The sequence below is a fragment of the Oncorhynchus kisutch genome, linkage group LG18 (assembly GCF_002021735.2).
Source record: "Oncorhynchus kisutch isolate 150728-3 linkage group LG18, Okis_V2, whole genome shotgun sequence".
NCBI lineage: Eukaryota > Metazoa > Chordata > Actinopteri > Salmoniformes > Salmonidae > Oncorhynchus > Oncorhynchus kisutch.
In genome coordinates, this window is record NC_034191.2 from 67,999,925 (window position 1) to 68,021,023 (window position 21,099).

Here is a 21,099-nt window from a genome sequence, read left to right on the forward strand (position 1 = left end):
TCCAGGTCATCTATAAGTATTTGCTAGATAAAGCCCCGCCTTATCTCAGCTCACCGGTCACCATAGCAATGCCCACCCATAGCACCACTCCAGCAGGTATATTTCACTGGCCACCCCCAAAGCCAACATTTCCTTTGGCCACCTTTCCTTCCAGTTCTCTGCTGCCAATGACTGGAACAAATTGCAAAAATCACTGAAGCTGGAGTCTTACATCTCCCTCTCTAACTTTAAGCATCAGCTGTCAGAGCAGCTTACCAATCACTGTACATGTACACAGGCAATCTGTAAATGGCACACCCAACTACCTCATCCCGATATTGTTACTTATCCTCTTGCTCTTTTGTACCCCAGTATCTCTACTTGCACATCTATCACTCCAGTGTTAATGCTAAATTGTAATTACTTCGCCTATATGGCCTATTTATTGCCGTACCTCCCTAATCTTCTACATTTGCACACACTGTACATAGATTTTTCTATTGCGTTATTGACTGAACGTTTGTTTATGTGTAACTGTTGTTTCTGTCGCACTGCTTTGCTTTATCTTGGCCAGGTCACAGTTGTAAATGAGAATTTGTTCTCAACTGGCCTACCTGGTTAAATAAAAATGTAAAAAAATCTGAGACTGCCCAAAAAACTGATGAATGTCACTGCCACCCTTCCTCTTGCTCATGATGACACTCACTGTGAATGAAAGCTGACTGTAATAAAACTGCTTGCACTTTAATCAAACACTAATAATTATATTTATCATAAGCAAGTACAGCTATACAGTACACTATACAAATATGCAATAAATTAAAGCTACTACTGTCTACATAAATTACACATGCTGCGCAACATTAATGATTGACACTTTACTCAGACTTCACTTGGGATTTCTGACAAATATAACCTAATAAAGACATAAATTGAATACGCCCGTGAGCACCATTGTTGGTCCCTGGTGAATGTGTGGCTAATTAATTTTCCAGGTAATTTAGCTATGATAGCTAACGTTAGTGGTGGTTGATTGATTAGCACTCGCAAATCGGCCCGTTTTCACCAAAAACGTTTGTTTCCACTCCATGCAAATAGACACTTTTTAGCAAAATATTATTTCCACAATTACCGTTCCAGCGCAAAACGACGTGTTGACATTAAAACTATCACAATCGAGTGATATAGACTACATTACACTCATATTAAATTCTTGTTTTCAAATGTTTAATACAAATGTTTGACATTGATTGTACCTACCCACAGCAGTCGAGCAACGGCAAAACTACTTGGACAAACCACACGCAGAACACCGTAACATTAGAACCGGTAGTAATGATAATGGCAATTTATTAAGTTTAGTTATGATTACATTTGCCAATGATTATTCCGGATGGCGGTGCGTGGTTCCGTCGTAGCAAATTCTTTATATGAATATATTGGGGGGGGGGGGGGGGGACAATTTGAGCATATTTGAATTTTGTGTGTGTCCCTCCCCCAATATATATTATAATTACGGCCGTCACATACGCTGCAGCTACTGTTTATTATCCATCTTGTTGTCAAGTCACTTTATTCCTAGTTATATGTACATAGCAACCTCAATTACCTCATATTGGGCTCCTGAGTGGTGCAGCGGTGCAAGAAGTGGATTAAAAAAACAGTCCTACGCTTGAATCCAGGCTGTATCACATCCAGCCGTAATTGGGAGTCCCATAGGGTGGCGCACAATCGGCCCAGCGTCGTCCGAGTTTGGCCGGGGTAGGCAGTCATTGTAAATAAGATTTTTTCTTAATAACTTTTCATGTTCACAACTGTGCACACTCTCAAACAATAGCATGGTTTTATTTCACTGTATACATACTGTAAATTGGACAGTGTAGTTAGATTAACATGAATTTTTACTTTCTGCCAATAGCAGATATGTCTATGTCCTGGGAAATATTCTTGTTACTTACCTCATGCTAATCGCATTAGCCTACGTTACCTCAACCGTCTCCCACAGGACCCACCGATCCTGAAGAAGTTTTTTAACTGACTTGCCTAGTTAAATAAAGGTTTCATTACAACAACAAAAACACATTGAACTGGTACCCTGTGTATATAGCCACGTAATCGTTACTCATTATTACTTTATTATTCCTAGATTTTCTTTCTCTCTGCAATGTTGAGAAGGCCCTGTAAGTAAGCATTTCACTGTTCGTCTACACCTGTTGTTTACTGAAGCATGTGACAAATTATATTTGAGCTACTATGGGTCAGATAGCAATGAAAGGCTTTCCTCAATCTAATGTTTCTCCTGAACCACTCTCTCAGAGATTAGAATAGGGATCTAATTTACATGATTTAGCTGTCCCCAGACTGGAGTACTGTAATAGCAAATTCACCCCTTTCTGATTAGGCACAATGGATCCAATTCATTTCACACTGACCGACAATCCAAAATGAGGTAAAATGTATTTATGCCATTACTAGTGAAGAGGCTGTAAATTGCATACTTGTAAAAAAAATGGTTTCAATTGTGAAAACAAATAGCTATCTTGAATCTATGCTTTGAACTTACTTTACAGTAATTGCCATCTTTGAAACTGAACATGTGTAACGTTAACAAGCCAAGCTAACGTAAACTAGCTAAACCTTGACTACAAATGAATGGGGAGTAGTTTTATACTTTATTTAATAATATAAACACATAAATCACAATGAAATGCATTATATAGCACAATGTGAAGTAATTAACACATTTTGTTTAGTAAAAGTGAAATGAACGATTAAAAAGAAAAAAGTTCAGAAGAGCTCTTTTCACATACCGGTGCCATGTTGAGTGATAAGAGTATAAAGGAAGTTGCGGTGATTTTACACCTAGTTACGCAGGCCCCTTACCTAATATGGTCATCGTTCTGTGAATGGCATTCCAAATTGGAATGTGGGATATTCCACAGCAGGGATCATCAACTAGATTTTCTTGGGCTGATGACCAGGGGACCGGAACAAAATTACAAATCATTTGTAGACCGCAATACGCAAAAACATGTGTTTGACTGAAACATAATCTGTTTAAACATTGCTTACGTTTGTATATGATCACGTGTCTCTATTAGGTGTGAACAATACTTGGTAACAGATTTATTTAATTAAAATCACTTGGAACTGATTTCCTAGTGGGGGTTTTTCTAAACGTCTTTTATGACCAACCCAAAATAATCGGAATATTTTTGCACTCAGAAAGCTTGCGGGGGCAAAGAAAACCACCCGCGGGTAGTCAGTTGGGGGACCCTGTTATACAATTCCATTTTCACTATTCTGCAGTACACTTATAATGGATGAAATACTATTCCATACATTTCATTTCTTTATTCATAGATCACTCGTGTTTTATAGTTGTGAAATTGACCATTATCATTTACCATGAATGAGATAAAATATAGTAACTTTGCATCTATTGTGACAAATCTACTAATGTAGTATTAGTGAGGAAAATAGAGGCTTTCGCTGGTTATTGGTTGTGATGGCGTTGCCTTTTTAAATTTTTTAAAATCCACTCCAAAGGCCAAATTGGGTCCAAAGAGCAGCCAGACAGCACTCACCCAGACTGGAGAGAGTGGTCAATCATTGACAGCAGGACCAGGCTCCAGGGCTTCATTTTTTACTATTTTGAAATCTTCAAAACACAAAGACAGCTGCAACCAACCATAGAAATATAACCCATAGATGGCAGTTCCCATTCCAAGTCAGGACTGGCATCCATTGCTACTGTACCCCTTGAGTTTAATAGTCAAAATACCAGGGTAAGAGGTTACAAAACCCTTCTATGGATTATGTCTATAGCCACAATACAACTCTAGGCATACCGGTAACTGCCAAAATAAAGTAAATACTTGAGTAAACTAGGGATATAAAGTATATATTATGGTGTGTGGTGCATTTTCCTGGCATGGTTTAGGCCCACATGTAGAATCTATGCCAAGGCGCATTCAAACTGGCAGCTCGTGGTGGCCCAACACCACTTTGTGTTGGTGTTTCATTTATTTTGGCAGATACAGTATATATACAGTCGTGGCCAAAAGTTTTGAGACTGAAATAAATGTTAATTTTCAAAGTCTGCTGCCTCAGGTTATATTTTGGCAATTTGCATATACTCCAGAATGTTATGAAGAGTGATCAGATAAATGCAAATGAACTGAATCCCCAAATAACATTTCCACTACATTTCAGCCCTGCTACAAAAGGACCAGTTGACGTCATGTCAGTGATTCTTCCGTTAACACAGGTGTGAGTGTTGACGAGGACAAGGATGGAGATCACTCTCCCATGCTGATTGAGTTCGAATAACAGACTGGAAGCTTCAAAGGGAGGGTGGTGCTTGGAATCATTGTTCTTCCTCTGTCAACCATGGTTACCAACAAGGAAACACGTGCCTTCATCATTGCTTTGCACAAAAAGGGCTTCACAGGCAAGGATATTGCACCTAAATCAACCATTTATCAGATCATCAAGAACTTTAAGGAATACGGTTCAATTGTTGTGTAGAAGGCTTCAGGGCACCCAAGAAAGTCCAGCAAGTGCCAGGACCGTCTCCTAAAGTTGATTCAGCTGCGGGATCGGGGCACCACCAGTACAGAGCTTGCTCAGGAATGGCAGCAGGCGGGTGTGAGTGCATCTGCACGCACAGTGAGGAGAAGACTTTTGGAGGATGGCCTGGTGTCAAGAAGGGCAGCAAAGAAGCCATGTCTCTCCAGGAACAACATCAGGGACAGACTGATATTCTGCAAAAGGTACAGGGTTTGGACTACTGAGGACTGGGGTAAAGTCATTTCCTCTGACGAATCCCCTTTGCGATTGTTTGTGGCATCCAGAAAAAAGCTTGTCCGGAGAAGACAGGGTGAGCGCTACCATCAGTCCTGTGTCATGCCAACAGTAAAGCATCCTGAGACCATTCATGTGTGGGGTTGCTTCTCAGCTTAGGGAGTGGGCTCACTCACAATTTTGCCTAAGAACACAGCCATGAATAAAGAATGGAACCAATACATCCTCCGAGAGCAACTTCTCCCAACCATCCAGGAACAGTTTGGTGACGAACAATGCCTTTTCCAGCATGATGGAGCATCCTGCCATAAGGCAAAAGTGATAACTAAGTGGCTCGGGGAACAAAACATCAATATTTTGGGTCTATGGCCAGGAAACTCCCCAGACCTTAATCCCATTGAGAACATGTGGTCAATCCTCAAGAGGCGGGTGAACAAACAAAACCCCACAAATTCTGACAAACTCCAAGCATTGATTATGCAAGAATGGGCTGCCATCAGTCAGCCTCTCGATGTGCAAAACTGATAGAGACATACCCCAAGCGACTTACAGCTGTAATCGCAGCAAAAGGTGGCGCTACAAAGTATTAACTTAAATGTCGTTCCACTTCATGATTGTGTCCCACTTGTTGTTGATTCTTCACAAAAAAATAGTTTTATATCTTTATGTTTGAAGGCTGAAATGTGGCAAAAGGTCGCAAAGTTCAAGGGGGGCGAATACTTTCGCAAGGCACTGTATAATCGAACACACTGCCATGCAATCTCCACAGACAAACAGTGACAGTAGGCTGGCCTTACTTAAGAGCTCAGTGACTTTTAACCTGGCACCGTCATAAGATGCCACCTTTCCAACAAGTCAGTTCGTCAGATTTCTGCCCTGCTAGAGCTGCCCCGGTCAACTGTAAGTGTTATTGTGATGTGGAAACGTCCAGGAGAAACAATGTCCCAGTCACAAAGTAGTAGGCCACACAAACTCACAGAAAGGGACCGCTGACGCACGTAACATGTAAAAGTCGTCTGTCCTCGGTTGCAACATTCACTACCGAGTTCCAAACTGCCTCTGGCAATAGGTCTAGCTGATTGAGTTGCGGCTGTCAGTGAAAAGCACCTAGATTCTAGAAGATAATGTGTCTTGAGTATAATATTTAAATGTTGCAACAAGAAAAGGGGAGGAGTGTGGCAAAGATATGGCACAGCTGTCTCCCGCCAATTCTTGTGCATTCATTATTTCATCCCATGATTTTGGAATGATATGTTCAACAAGCAGGTGTCCACAAACTTTGTCAGGTAGTGTATATTTTGTATTTTTCCACCCAAAAACCGTATGTGGTCACCTGCTCGTCAAACATCTCATTCCAAAATTACAGATATTATATGGAGTTGGTCCCCCCCTTTGCTGCTATAACAGCCTCCACACATCTGCGAAGGCTTTCCACTAGATGTTGGAACATTACTGCGGAGATTTTCTTCCATTCAGCCACAAGAGCATTAGTTAGGTTGGGCACTGATGTTGGGTGATTAGGCCTGGCTTGCAGTCTGCATTCAAATTCATCCCGAAGCTGTTTGATGGGGTTGAGGTCAGAGCTCTGTGCAGGTCAATCAAGTTCTTCCACACCAATAGACAAAGCATTTCTGCATGGTCCTCGCTTTGCGCACAGGGGCATTGTCATGCTGAAACAGGAAAGGGCCTTCCTCAAACTGTTAAGAGTTGGAAGCACAGAATTGTATGCTGTAGCATTTAGATTTCCCTTCACTGGAACTCAGGGGCCTAGCCCGAACCATGAAAAACAGCACCAGACCATTATTCCTCTTCCACCTAACTTTACAGTTGGCACTATGCATTGGGGTAGGTAGGGTTCTCCTGGCATCAGCCAAACCCAGATTCGTCTGTCAGACGGTGAAGCGTGATTCGTCACTCCAGAGAACACGTTTCCACTGCTCCAGAGTCCAATGGAGGTGAGCTTTACACCACTCCAGACGACGCTTGGCATTGTGCGTGGTGATCTTATGCTTGTGTGCAGCTGCTCGGCCATGGAAACCCCTTTAAAAAAAACTCGTTTTTCTGCCGATGTTGCTTCCAAAGGCAGTTTGGAACTCGTTAGTCAGTGTTGCAACTGAGAACAGTCTTGTTTTATGCACTACACCATTCAGCGGCAGGGTAGCGTAGTGGTTAGAGCGTTGGACTAGTAAACGGAAGGTTGCAAGTTCAAATCCCGAGCGAGCTGACAAGATACAAATCTGTCATTCTGCCCCTGAACAGGCAGTTAACCCACTGTTCCTAGGCCATCATTGAAAATAAGAATGTGTTCTTAACTGACTTGCCTAGTTAAAAAGGTTTAAAAAATAATTTTTAAGTCCATATTATGGCATGAACCACTCAAATAAGCTAAGGGAAACAACAGTCCATCATTACTTTAAAACATGGGTCAGTCAAAACGGAAAGTTTCATCAGGTACAATCGCAAAAACCATCAAACGCTATGATGAAACTGGCTCTCATGAGGACCCCCAAAGGAATGGAAGACCCAGAGAATAAGTTGAGTTTCCAGCCTCAGAAATTGCAGCCCAAGTTAATGCTTCAGAGTTCAGGTAACATCTCAACAGCCACTGTTCAGAGACTACGTGAATCAGGCCTTGGTCAAATTGCTGCAAAGAAACCACTACTCAAGGACACCAATAATAAGACTTGCCAAGAAACATGAGAAATGGACATTTGACCTGTGAAAATTTGTCCTTTGGTCTGATGAGTCCAAATTGGAGATTTATGGTTCAAACCAGTGTCTTTGTGAGACACCGTGTGGGTGAACAGATGATCTCCGCATGTGTATTTCCCACCGTAAAGCGTTATGGTGTGGGGGTGCTTTGCTGGTGACACTGCTATATTTAGAATTCAAGGCACACTTAACCAGCATGGCTAGAACAGCCCTCCGCAGCAATACACCCCCCCCCCCCCCCATCTGGTTTGGGCTTAGTGGGACTATCATTTGTTTTTCAACAGGACAATGACCCAACACACCTCCAGGCTGTGTAAGGGCTATTTGACCAAGGATTGATGCATCTCCCGACCTCAACCAAATTGAGATGTCTTGGGATGAGATGGACCGTAAAGTGAAGGAAAAGCAGCCAAAAAGTGCTCAGCATATGTGGGAACTCCTTCAAGACTGTTGGAAAAGCATTCCAGGCGAAGCTGGTTGAGAGAATGTAAAGTGTGCAAAGCAGTCAAGTCAAAGTTCTGGTTGCTACATGATTCCATGTGTGTTATTTCATAGTTTTAATGTCTTCACTATTATTGCACAATGTAGAAAATAGTAAAAACCCATGAGTAGGTGTTAACTATATACACTACCAGTCAAAAGTTAAGCAATAAGGGTTGTGGTAGGTATTTGGCCAATATACTACGGCTAAGGGCTGTTGTTACACGCAATGCAGAGTGCCTGGTTACAGCCGTTAGCCGTGGTATATTGGCCATATCACAAACCCCTCAGGTACCTTATTGCGATTATAAACTGGTTACCAATGTAATTAGAATAAAAAATGTTATCATACCAGTGGTATACGGTCCACAGCTGTCAACCAATCAGTATTCAAGGCTCAAACCACCCAGGCTATAATGTATACTCTATATATTTCCTTTTTAGCTTCCTATTGGGCCCCCCACAGGCTTGAGCCCTGTTAAGCACCTGCATTAATCCAATTGACACTACAACAGCAGGGTCATGGCTTTACTGATGTAATGGGTCTGTATTGTTGCCAATATGCTTACTGAGCGAGCTAAACACACCAACCTTACATTTCTTTCCTTTACCTAATTATTCTATATGCATTAGTCTAGTGTTAGAAACCTGGACAATGAGTCAGATCAGTCAGAGCATACAGATGTGTACAATTGTATGCGTGAGTATACATTGTGTGAAGAGAATGAGTTCTCTTCACACTGCAGTGGCAGGCATTCAGGCAGGGTGTGGCTCAACAGCCATACAGGCCAGGCCACTGCAGGGACAGGGCTTCATCCTGGCTCAAACCCAGACACTGCCACTCAGTCATGGAGTCTTAGCTGAGCCCTGAACACTGGTATCTGCAGTGCTTTGCCTCTGTTGCAGTGTACTCTAGTCTGGGCAATGGGCCAGACCAGAAGGGCAGAGGACGCAGCAGTGTGAGTACTTCACTGGGTGTCAGGTATCAAACCCAGGCTGTACAAGTTCCTTAAAACAGCTTTAGCAAACTGCCCTAAAAGATAAAAGGTCAAGCAGTCAACAGTGAGGCTTCCTCTATCAAAGACTACAACATTCTACTTACCAGACCCAGCAAATTGAAGACAAATCCACATTACAGGATGTGCCAGATGCCAGGGATCAAATTGATACACTGAACAAAAATAAACGCAGTCTAACCAAGATTTTACTTAGTTCATAAGGTTTACCGTCAATTATAATAAATCCATTAGGCCTTAAATGTATGGATTTCACATGGTCAGATACTTTTAAAGTATTATTTTTAAGGTATGAGTATAATGTTCTCCCACTCCTCTTCAATGGCTGTGTGAAGTTCCTGGATATTGATGGGAACACGCTACCGTATGTCGAGCCAGAGAATCCCAATGGGTGACGTCTGGTGAGTTTGTAGGCCATGAGAAACTGGGACATTTTCAGCTTCCAGGAATTGTGTGCAGATCCTTGCAACATGGGGCCGTGCATTATCATGCTGAAACATGGCGGATGAATGGCACAGCAATGGGCCTCAGGATCTCTTCAAACTACCATCGATAAAGTGCAATTGTGTCGTATCTTATGCCTGCCCATACCATAACATTGCCGCAGGGGCACACTGTTCACAACGTTGACATCAGCAAACCGCTCGGCCACACCATACGACACCTGCCTGGTACAGGTGAAACTTGGAATCATCCGTGATAAGCACAATTCTTCAGCGTGTCAGTGGTCAACTACCAACTTTAGTTTAGTACAATGCAAGTTAGGGCAAGCACGCAGATGAGCCTCCTTGAGACGGTTTGACATTTTGTGATGAAATTTTCAGGTTGTGCAAACCAAGTTTCAGCGGTCCGGTTGGTTGGTCTCAGACGATAATGCAGGTGGGGCTGGCGTTGTTCTGCGTATTTTGTTGTTGTGAGGCCGGTACACCATACTGCCAAACTCTCAAGTCATTGACTTGGCTTATGGTAGAGAAATGGACAATCAAGTCTCTGGTGAATATTCCTTATCAGCATGCCATTTGCAATTTCTGTAGCATGTGACTAAACTGCACATTTTAGTGGCCTTTGTTCCCAGCACAATGTACCCTTGACATGTCACCTGTCAGATGGATGCATTATCTTGGCAAAGGAGAAATGCCCACAATTTTAGAGAAGTAAGCTTTGTGCATATGGAACATTTCTGGGATATTTTATTTCAGCTCATGAAACCAACACTTTACGTTTATATTTTTGTTCAGTGTACTATGCATATACAGAGTAGCATACCATATGGTTCCAGGCATATTCGAGTGCAGAGTTCCCAACCAAAGCTCAAACCTATTCATTTCTGTATCATACTTTTTGACTTCAGCCAGGCATTGGGACAGTGGAACATTATAGCGAGAAAACAAACCACAACTAAGAAAACGTTCTATTTGTTTTAACTTTATTTTTTGCCATCTCCAGTCAGGTGACAAAGGCCTCGAGTGAACAAAATAAGTTTGCAACTCCACCCCCCCTGCCCTCATACACACCTCACTGCAAACTGCCTTCCAGAACATTCCGGAAGCCCACGCTGCCACACCAACACCTCAGACTCGACTATTATGGGATGCCCAGGGCAGCCGGGGCGGGGCCAGGTTGCCGTGGTGACAATAGAGGTAAGCGCACAGGGCCCTCAGCTTCCTAAACAGACAGAGCGGCATTGACAAGAGAAATCACTGAAGTTTGGTTTCATATTTAGCATCTTCTCTAATGTTCTCTTTCTTGATATCGAAGGTTTATTTAAATGCTAGGGTGGGACTGCCACCATCGTTCGTGGCTTGGGAGAAAAGCATCTGAGTTGTCTGATCTGCCAGAGCAGAGGCCATGCTGGGAAGCAGCAGTAAGGCGGCCAGAGAGGGACAACCCCAACGGAGTTGGACAGTAAAAGGGGCCTCCAGCCCCCCCCCCTTCCCCAAAAAGGCATCAGACCTGTTCTATTCAATCTAAGTAATATAAAAAAATAATCATACAAAAAGCTGGATCCCATCATTATTTTAAACATTCTGGAATGTATGTGGCAAGACCAAAACATCTCGAAGGCAAAAATAAACAGGAATGAGGAAGTCAAAAAAGAAAATCTATATTTTGAAAGTATTTTTCTTTATATAGTAGATTATGTATAACTAAACCTCAGTGATCCGGCAGAATGCCACCCAACAGCGAGCAAGCCGCTGTAACAGTCCGACAGCGTCGGAGAGAAAACCAAAAAACGAGAAAAAAAGGAATCACAACAGAATGATTGAAGTTGTCTGAAGGCCGTCGCTTTGGTGACAGAATAACCAATAAGAATGCTAGACTGGTTGTGGGTGGAGTTTGTTGCCTGGGCAGCCCAGTCTGGTCTTTCTATTTGCCACCGGTCATCTGCTTAACGGCCACAGCACACTCCTCCCCCATAGCGGCCAGCACAGAGACCTGCAGGCAGAGAAATTGTTAATATTCTTCGTAGGCACTACTCAAAATAAACTGTCAAACGTCACAACACCCCAGCCAACACTGTGCCAGCCACACTCACCAGGATATCTTCACCGGCAGCAAACTTCTGCTCAATCTCCTTTCCCAGGTCTGAATCAGGCACACGCAGGTCCTCCCTCACATCACCATTGTCACCCATGAGGGACATGAACCCATCAGTGATGTTCAACAGCTGAAAACAAACAGGTTACAGTCAGACAAACGCACACTCCAAGTGGTCTTAATGTCAGCCAGGCTGTGCAGATAAGGAAATAAGTAGAAAACTGCACGACAATGTGTGAGATTAGTACGTTAGAAAAAATTTGCATTTGTTATGTTAGCAATCGCACCAGAGGTTTGTGATGTGATCACTCTGGTGTAACAGCCATCTCCAAGGAGATCTCTGTAGCATGAACCATTCACACTCGCGCCACAGGTATTGGCACAGTGCTGGGTGATCGTCATGCATTATAACACGGGGCAACACTCCAACACCAAATTCACAGTAAAATGTAAAAAGAAAAAAATTACTGTGACCCAATCAAGGGCCAGTGCTGACAGCAGAGGCACAAGCTGTGGACACATTGTTCCCAGAAAGAGAAAGCCATTGTGATCAGCACAACAGCATTACTCCCAAGGCAGTTGAATAATGTACCAAGAAACTATGAGGTCACCCAATTGACCAGGCGTAAGCCTAACACATACAAGCGCATTTGATTATGCTTTGAGGCCCAAGTCTCCCCCCAGGTAAGGTAGCAAAGTACGTAAACACTGTCAACAAACAAAGGGTTGTGGACAGTAACTTCAATGTCTTAACAGCAACTATCAAGTGCATTAAAGCTCAATAAATACAAGCTCCATGGACTAGGATGACATCATGCCTGGGCGATCAAGACCATATGCCCAATCACATTGCGCCACCTCACAGGTGACAGCAGGCCAGACTGGGAGCGTGTAGAGCCAGTCTCACTACTCCACACTGAAAACTGACCAACTACAGGACTGCCCAGGGAGTCTTCTAGGAAAGTGTCTAGCCTTATGACGGTGGTTGGTTTGACAGCCAATGACTGAATAGTGTAGAATGGATTTGCTAGTCTCTTGGAAAAGTAGTGTCTTGATCATAATGCCTAATTCACATTCTGAATTAGTACTGGTTCTGGTATCATTCCAACTATGTGGGAACAAGTGGCATTTTCCCCCAAATCTGTCCTGGCCACCTCGGCGCACCTTTTGCCATAGCACTACACAGCTGATTAAAAAAATTCAAGCTTGATGAGTTGGTTATTTGAGTCAGCTGTCTTGGGAAAACACCAAACTGTACCCAACACGTTTGGGAAACCCTGGCATAGGGGAATGAGCACTGACAGGAAGTGAGGTCACACTCTAGGCAGGAAATTCACTCTTTGTTCCACCAGCCACTGTGGCAGGTCATGTAAAATCTACAAGCCATGCCAATTATTTGATCCATAATAACACCGAAACAGAAGTAGTAATGAAGTATATCGCTCAAGTCAGTTTCATTTTGACCCCAGTCTTATCCAATGCTAAAATAGTAAGAAGTTGAATGATGTTCTACAACTAAACATCCAAGTGCCTGCCCTGTCACAAAATGCTGCGTGATACAGATTTATTAGTTCAGGTCTCTAACGATGACATTTATTGGAAGAGTACTTAACTTTTTGTTGACTGGGGGGCAGTATTGAGTAGCTTGGATGAATAAGGTGCCCAGAGTAGAGGTCAACCGATTAATTAGGGCCGATTTCAAGTTTTCATAACAATCGTAAATCTGTATTTTTGGACATCGTTATTTTTTTCTGACACCTTTATTTAACTAGGCAAGTCAGTTAAGAACACATTCTTATTTTCAATGATGGCCTAGGAACTGTGGGTTAACTGCCTTGTTCAGGGGCAGAACATCAGATTTTCACCTTGTCAGCTCTGGGATTCAATCTTGCAACCTTACAGTTAACTAGTCCAATGCTCAAACCACCTGCCTCTCATTACACTCCACGAGGGTGAATGCAGTAAGCCAAGGTAAGTTGCTAGCTAGCATTAAACGCATCTTATAAAAAAATAACCATAATCACTAGTTAACTACACATGGTTGATAATAGTACTAGTTTATCCTGCGTTGCATATAATCGATGAAGTGCGTATTCCCTGAAAAGGACTACTTGCTCCAATGTGTACCTAACCATAAACATCAATGCCTTTCTTAAAATCCATTCACAGAACATGCATATTTGGATATTTGCATATTTGGCTAAAAGAAGTTGTGTCACTTCTTCTGCGTTCATTGCACGCAGAGTCAGAATTGCCAGAATTGTATGCAATTATGACATAACATTGAAGGTTGTGCAATGCAACAGGAATATTTTGACTTTTGGATGCCACCTGTTAGTTCCGTATTTCAGTGAAATGATAAATGTCTTGTTTTCGAGATGATAGTTTCCGGACTAGACCATATGAATGACCTAAGACTCGTATTTCTGTGTGTTATGTTGTAATTAAAGTCTCTGATTTGATAGAGCAGTCTGACCGAGCGATTGTAGACACCAGCAGGCTCGTAAGCATACATTCAAACAGCACCTTTGTGCATTTTTGCCAGCAGCTCTTCGTTGTGCTTCAACCATTGCACTGTTTATGACTTCCGAGATTAGGCTGGTGTAACCGATGTGAAATGGCTGGCTAGTTAGCGGGGTGGGCACTAATAGCGTTTCAAACATCACTCGCTCTGAGACCTATAGTTATTCCCCTTGCTCTGTATGGGTAACGATGCTTCGAGGATGGCTGTTGTCGATGTGTTCCTGGTTCGAGCCCAGGTAGGGGCGAGGAGACGGACGGAAGCTATACTGTTACACTGGCAATACTAAAGTGCCTATAAGAATATCCAATAGTCAAAGGTATATGAAATACAAATGGTATAGAGAGAAATAGTCCTATAATAACCACAACCTAAAACTTATTACCTGGGAATATTAAAGACTGATGTTAAAAGGAACCACCAGCTTTCATATGTTCTCATGTTCTGAGCAAGGAACTCAAACATTAGCTTTCTTACATGGCACATATTGCACTCTCCCTTCAACACTTTGTTTTTGCATTATTTAAACCAAATTGAACATGTTTCATTATTTATTTGAGGCTAAATGGATTTTTATTGATGTATTATATTAAGTTAAAAGAAGTGTTCATTCAGTGTTGTATTCGTCATTAACCCCCCCCCCTCCCAAAAAGGCAGAGTTATCTGTATTGGTTTTTTTTTGGTCCTCCAATAATTGGTATTGGCGTTGAAAAATCATAATCGGTCGACCTCTAGCCCAGGGTAAACTGCCTGCTACTCAGCCATAAAAGCAAGAATATGCATGTAATTAGTATATTTGGATAGAACACTGAATGATGTCTGAGTATAACAGATCTCATATGGCAGACGAAAACCAGAGAAAAAAATCCAACCAGGAAGTGGGAAATCTGGGGTTGGTTGTTTTTCCAACTCATTCCCTATTGAAGATAGTGGGATACTGGTCACGTTGGACTTCCTAAGGCTTCAGTCTTTAGAACCTTGTTTGATGCTTCTACTGTGAAGTGGGGCCGAATGAGAGGGGAATGAGTCAGAGGTCTGGTCATGTGGCTGTGTTTCTCTGTGACCTAACATAATCGTTTGTGGTGCGTTCGCTGTAAAGCCTTCCTGAAATCAGACACCGGCTGGGTTAATGAGAATTTTGTCTTTAAAATGGTGTAAAATACTTCTATGTTTGAGGAATTTTAATTTTGAGATGTTGTTTTGAATTTGGCGCCCTGCACTTTCACTGGCAGTTGGCGGGACACTACCGTCCCGAAAATCCCAGAGAGGTTAAGGTGATATTTAAAACAAATAAAATGTAGGTGAACAATTCAATTGGAGTGTTATAATAAGAAATGACTGAAAGCTAAATCAAAACATTTGTGTTCCATACTCAAAATAAGCACAATATAACCCAAATATTTGAGTCACAAGTTAAGACAAATGTTCAGCTGCTCCCTTTTCATCCGGGGGCCATTACCATGGTAACGCAGTGTCCATCAGAGTTGAGTACCTCCGCAGACCATTGCAGCCAACTCAAACTAATATTGAACAACCTTTGTACACCATGTGTACAAAACAATGCAACTAGCCAAGAAACGCAAAGACAAAGTTCCACTAATACTCTTTCAGGGCAAGTCGACCAATTTCTACATTTAGGCTTTTAATAAAATGACCAGTCACCAATGTGGCTGGTGAAATAGACATTGCCAAAAATCTACCCGCTTTTGGCATGTGTTCATTTCCCACCCTGGTCACACTGACCTGGAACTCATTCCTCTTGATGTGGGGCACATCCATGTTGTGGGTGGAGGGACACATGTCCTCATACTTCTTGTTGGTGAAGATGTCAATGCCCACCATGTTAACCTAAAAGAGGAAGAGGGATAAACATCAACTTAGAGAACAGAGTTTAACCAAACCACTAATAACAGTCATAACAAGTTAAGTAAAACCTAAATTCAGACAAAGTATTTTTTTGTCAATTACTTCAGACGTGGACAACGAAAGTACACCAGAAGTCTGTTCCCCACAAATTCCCTAATACTGATGCTGCTGGACATTTCCACTATGTAGCAGAGGCATCCCTAGGGCATGTAGTATTTGTATGCGCGTCTAGGCAACCCCCTACCTTGGCGTGTCCATGCTTTCCGGTCTTGGAGGTGGACATTTCCACAATCTTACATGGGCGTCCCTTTAACACCACGTGACCGTTCTTTCGCAGGGCAGAGCACTGCATAGGAATGGTGGCGGAGGCACCAGACTCTCCGGTGGTGAAGTCAAGTTCGGGATCTGCCATGGTGCGATGGATTAGGGGGTACTGCAGAGGAACACATGTATCGGTTATATCAGGCAATTACAGCAACAGCACTGCCAATTTATTTCCATGTATGAATACGAGGGCTGTCAAAGTCAACGAGTAAAACATTAACGGCATTAAATCTTTGGACAAGGTTAAGCGCATCTCCATTTCTTCAATGTACGGACCCTTTAAGCGCACATCCTTCACATCCATTATGGAGCGAAATGGTGGCCAGTCGCATATCATATGTTGCTTCATTACAATGTTAAGATCATGATACCTTACTGTGTTCAGTTTGTCATGTTTAGCAGGCCAACTGATATCCATGCCATGTCAATGGGACAACCGGACCAATTTAAATAGCTTTTGGTATGTTTAACTAGATGGTTTGCTTAGAAAGGTTTACTAAAACACTGGCTAAATTTAGTTCTTATGTTCGCCTTGCCAATGACTTGACTGACAGTAGGTCGAGCGGATGAACAAGGCAGGGGCAAGGCCTCAGTTGCTGTTTGTTAGCTGATATATTCCAGTACAGATGTGGTAGTCAAGCTATAGGAGATGGGTGAAGAAATGTGGAAATTAAGTTGGAGCCATGAAATCTATTCATGTTGCTCAATGCTCCTAACTCAGTTGCCCGAAAATATTGCTAGTGTATCAATTTAAAGTAACTTGCCGCAGTCATTTTAATTAGAAACATTACATTTACCTACTGTTTGTTGTAGTTCAGGTCAAAAGAGAAGCAAATGGTCCCAATTCTAGCAGTAGAAGCTTGTGACTAGTTCTTGATAAAAGAACATAAGTAGCCCAGGCTAGAATTAGACCTGGCTGCCCTGTTATCATCTTGTGAAATTCATAACATCGTTGGACATGTTTAAAAAGGTGAAATATGTAACTTCATGGGCAACCTGACCAAATTCACAGAAATTCGTTAAAGATGTCACTCATTGAAAGCAAGTCTAAGATGCAGTAGATCTGATCAGTTTAGTAACACCACTTTTTATTTTTGGAAAAATAACATTCCCAAAGTAAACCGCCTATTTCTCAGGACCAGATGCTAGAATATGCATATAATTGACAGCTTAGGATAGAACTCACTGTAAAGTTTCCCAAACTGTCAAAATATTGTCTGTGAGTATAACAGAACTGATATTGCAGGCAAAAGCCCAAGAAAAATCCAATCTGGAAGTGACTCATGTTTTGAAACCGTTGTGTTCCTATGCACCCCTATTGGCCACTGAAAGGGATATCAACCAGATTCCTTTTTCTACATAGTTTCGCCTTTATGTTGAAGAATGAGCATAAACGACTACATTGCGTAAGTGGCCAGCTGAGGGCTCTGAGTGATTCTTGCGTAAAAGACAGAGGTAGTCATTTTTCCTCTCGCTCCTACTGAAAAGCCAATTGTCCCAGTTGATATATTAAATAGATATTTGAAAAACACCTTGAGGTTGATTATAAAAAACGTTTGCCATGTTTGTCGATATTATGGATATGTGATTTTTTTCCCCCGCCGGTGTCGTGACCGCTATTAACAGTGGATTTCTCAACAGGGTAGGGTAGCAAAAAGGTTGCAAGTTAGTAACCGAAAGGTTGCAAGTTCAAATCCCCAAGCTGACATGGTACAAATCTGTTGTTCTGCCCCTGACACAGGCAGTTAACCCACTTTAATCTAGGCCGTCATTGAAAATAAGAATTTGTTCTTAACTGACTTGCCTAGTTAAATAAAGGTAAAATAACGTGACAAACGGGGGAATTTTGGGTATAAAAATAATCTTTATGGAACATTTGCTGTTTAACTGGGAGTCTCATCAGTGAAAACATCCGAAGATCAAAGGTAAACGGTTCATTTGATTGCTTTTCTGATTTGTGACCAAGCTTCCTGCTGCTAGCAGGACATAATGCTATGCTATCGATAAACTTACAAACGCTTGTCTTGCTTTGGCTGTAAAGCACAATTTCTAAATCTGTGATGACAGGGTGATTCAAAAGGCTATGCTGTGTTTCACTATATTTCACTTGTGATTTCATGAATGTGAATATTTTTTGACCGTTGCGCTATGCTAATTAGTGTAGTTACTGACAATTCTCCCGGATGGGTAGTTCCAAGAGGTTATTAAACAAAAAATACCAGCCCCCGATATACAGACGGTAAATTTAATTTATCTGCCCATTTGGAATTTTGCAAAAGGATAGACTATTCCACATTTAACACTGCATGGTGATGATTTAGGGCCACAACATCCGTTTGGTGAGTAGGCCCTGCATCTCAGTGCTAGAGGCGTCACTACAGACCCTGGTTCGATATCACAATTGACCCAGCGTAGTCCAGGTTAGGGTTCAAACAGCATTGTAAATAAAAATGTGTTCATAATTAACTTGGCAAGTTAAATAATGATCCCGATGAATGTACTGTCTTCAATAAACTAATGTCAGAATATTTTCAGTGTGTTGGGGTTATAGCCTAGCCAATTCTAAATGCCACTAACAGTTCACAAATAACCTACGTGGAACAGACAGCAGACATTTATTTCAGAACTGCAGCTAGTTGGAACATTTCCCTACTTCAACCAGTCCATTTTGAATTTGGCAAGGAATGTAGCTTGGTTATCTCATCCGTATCTGTAGGCCTAATGGGAGCAGTTGCAACGGAGCGAGTGACATCAAATGCGTTTTGCAGGCTGACCAGCCTACATTTTCGTACTTGACGCACATGTGAATAACTTTTAACCTAGCTAGTTGGAGTCTGTACTTCTGTACCATTGAACAGCAAATAAAACGGAGCTGAAAATATTTAAGGCATGCGGTACTCGGAGTGCCCCGCATTGCGGACTGCTCCATAGACAATAAATGACTTCCGTCAGAACCCAAAGAGTTCACACATTTGGTGGACATGAGGCGTGAGACGGGGACATGCTAGTCTTTTTCGGTGCGCATCAAAAACACTAGTCAACGCAATGCAAAAATATGGGGTCAAAACGCAATCACAAAGCTATTCCACGAAACAGTTTCACTAGTCTGGTTAAAGATAGTTGACATCAGTTCCCGTACTCATGTCCATTACAACCAAAATCATGCCGTGTGTGACAACGTGGGAATAATGGACGTCCCAGCACACGTGGACCTCATAGTCAAATTTAACAGGCGACTGCCAACCCACATCACAAATCAGCCTAAAAGACTGGATCAGGGCCCGCCCTGGTCATGTTAACGATCATCCCCACGCCCTGTCCACGTGTCCCAGTTTGGCCTGCGCCTCTGTTCGGGAGGCAGAACGGGAGTTTGCTTCACGTCACGATGAACCTGCCGCATTATAGTGCCCCGGTAAATAACAGAGGCCTGGCCCGGGACGCTCGCAGCCGACCGGACAACATTTATCATTGTTGGCTAGACAACTTCCTGCGCTAACGTCAGATTGCTAATGTGATTCACACAAGCACCAGTGATACCGTTCAGCCAACTTCACACAAGTTTGGATAGGTTAGCAGAAATAGGCTAACAATAAGCTAGTTAGCTACTGGCCCGGCCTACACGCTGTGTATCTATTGTAACTAGCTTTGAGAATCAACATTGGGAGAGAGAGAAAAAAAAACACCGACTACGGATTAAAAAAGACACCGTTAATCAATACTATTTGGTATGGTGGTTAACAAGACACATTTGATTATAAATAGAAGCGTTAATGTATTAGCTAGCTAACCAGATGGCTAAATTAGATTGAAAGACGCGATAGTTAGCTAGCGTTACTAGTATGACGACAATTCCATGACATAAGCGAGAAGTTAATTGTAAAAACGTTCCGGGTAATTTTAAGTCCTCACAACTTCCCAGATTTGTTTTACGAACACATTGCATTACCTAATGTTACCTAGCTAACGTTGCAATTAGCTTGCTCATCACAATACTTTGACTAAACACAAAAATGTTAATTCGGAAGTGATAAACACTTATAAAAATAAACAGTTGGCATCTTTGTTAAATTGTCTCATGTCAATGTAACGTACATTACATTTTTAGTTTTCCTAGGGCAGTTAAACATTCGGCTAGGCTAGCAAGACATGACTAGCATCATCCAACAAGCGCGCAGAAGGCCTCATGCCTCTTTTTCCATTAGCGTAAAATCTGTGGATTCAGAAACATGGGACCAACACCCTGTCGCCGAATGCACCTACACTCGTGAAGCAAACTTAAAATTGACCTTTGCTTTCCACTACCAAAACCTAAAAGGAATCTGTCCAGTCAAAAATAAACTGACATAAAACTACTAAAAGTTGTCAATTTTCCCCCGTGAACAGAAGCACGCTGCATGCACCACTTACCTTCCAAGAAAAAGAAGAACAGGACTGCGCAAGCGCGACCAATTTAACTGCGGCATACGTAGACAGAGGAACATTTATATGGTTTCCGTTAAAGCGGTAGTCCAAAGATTTTCTTCTGTGTTCTCCCAACATACCCCTATAATAAAACATACTGCTATGGTCCTAATGTAGTGTTCAGCCAATACTGCAAATTTTTTGCTTCCGTAGTGTGGGGTTAATGACAATAAAACAGCAAAGTACCTACAAACTAGGATAACTGTTTGCTGAAGACGTTCCTGAGTGGCCTTGTTATACTTAAATAGGCTTGAACATCTATGGCAAGACTTGAGAATGGCTATCAAGCAATGTTATACAACTAACTTGACAGAGCTTGACTAATTTTTTAAAGAATATTGTGAAAATATTGTAAAATCCAGGTGTGTAAAGCTCTTAAAAGGCACAGCTGTGTAA

The 21,099-nt window shown here is 42.1% G+C and overlaps 1 protein-coding gene across 2 annotated transcripts; it reads right to left on the reverse strand.

Moving 5' to 3' along the window:
* Positions 1-10,398: 10,398 nt before the first annotated feature.
* LOC109909910 (eukaryotic translation initiation factor 5A-1-like) lies at positions 10,399-20,796 on the reverse strand. 2 transcript variants are annotated; one of them, XM_020508994.2, is made up of 5 exons: positions 20,650-20,796; positions 16,163-16,351; positions 15,796-15,900; positions 11,530-11,661; positions 10,399-11,429 (listed from the first exon to the last, which is right to left on the reverse strand). In XM_020508994.2, the coding sequence occupies exons 1-5, from the start codon at positions 20,779-20,781 to the stop codon at positions 11,361-11,363; spliced, it is 627 nt and encodes a 208-aa protein (XP_020364583.2). In that variant the 5' UTR covers positions 20,782-20,796; the 3' UTR covers positions 10,399-11,360. The 2 variants fall into 2 exon arrangements, with proteins under 2 accessions (XP_020364583.2, XP_031652420.1); XM_031796560.1 differs by having other exon boundaries at positions 20,335-20,655.
* Positions 20,797-21,099: the final 303 nt, after the last annotated feature.

Coding starts and splice junctions, on each gene's coding strand:
- LOC109909910 (XM_020508994.2), bottom strand. CDS start 20,781: ATGTTGGGAGAACACAGAAGAAAATCTTTGGACTACCGCTTTAACGGA. Junction 15,901..16,162: donor GAAAGCATGGACACGCCAAG/GTAGGGGGTTGC, acceptor TTCCTCTTTTAG/GTTAACATGGTGGGCATTGA. Junction 11,430..11,529: donor CTGCCGGTGAAGATATCCTG/GTGAGTGTGGCT, acceptor CTCTGCCTGCAG/GTCTCTGTGCTGGCCGCTAT.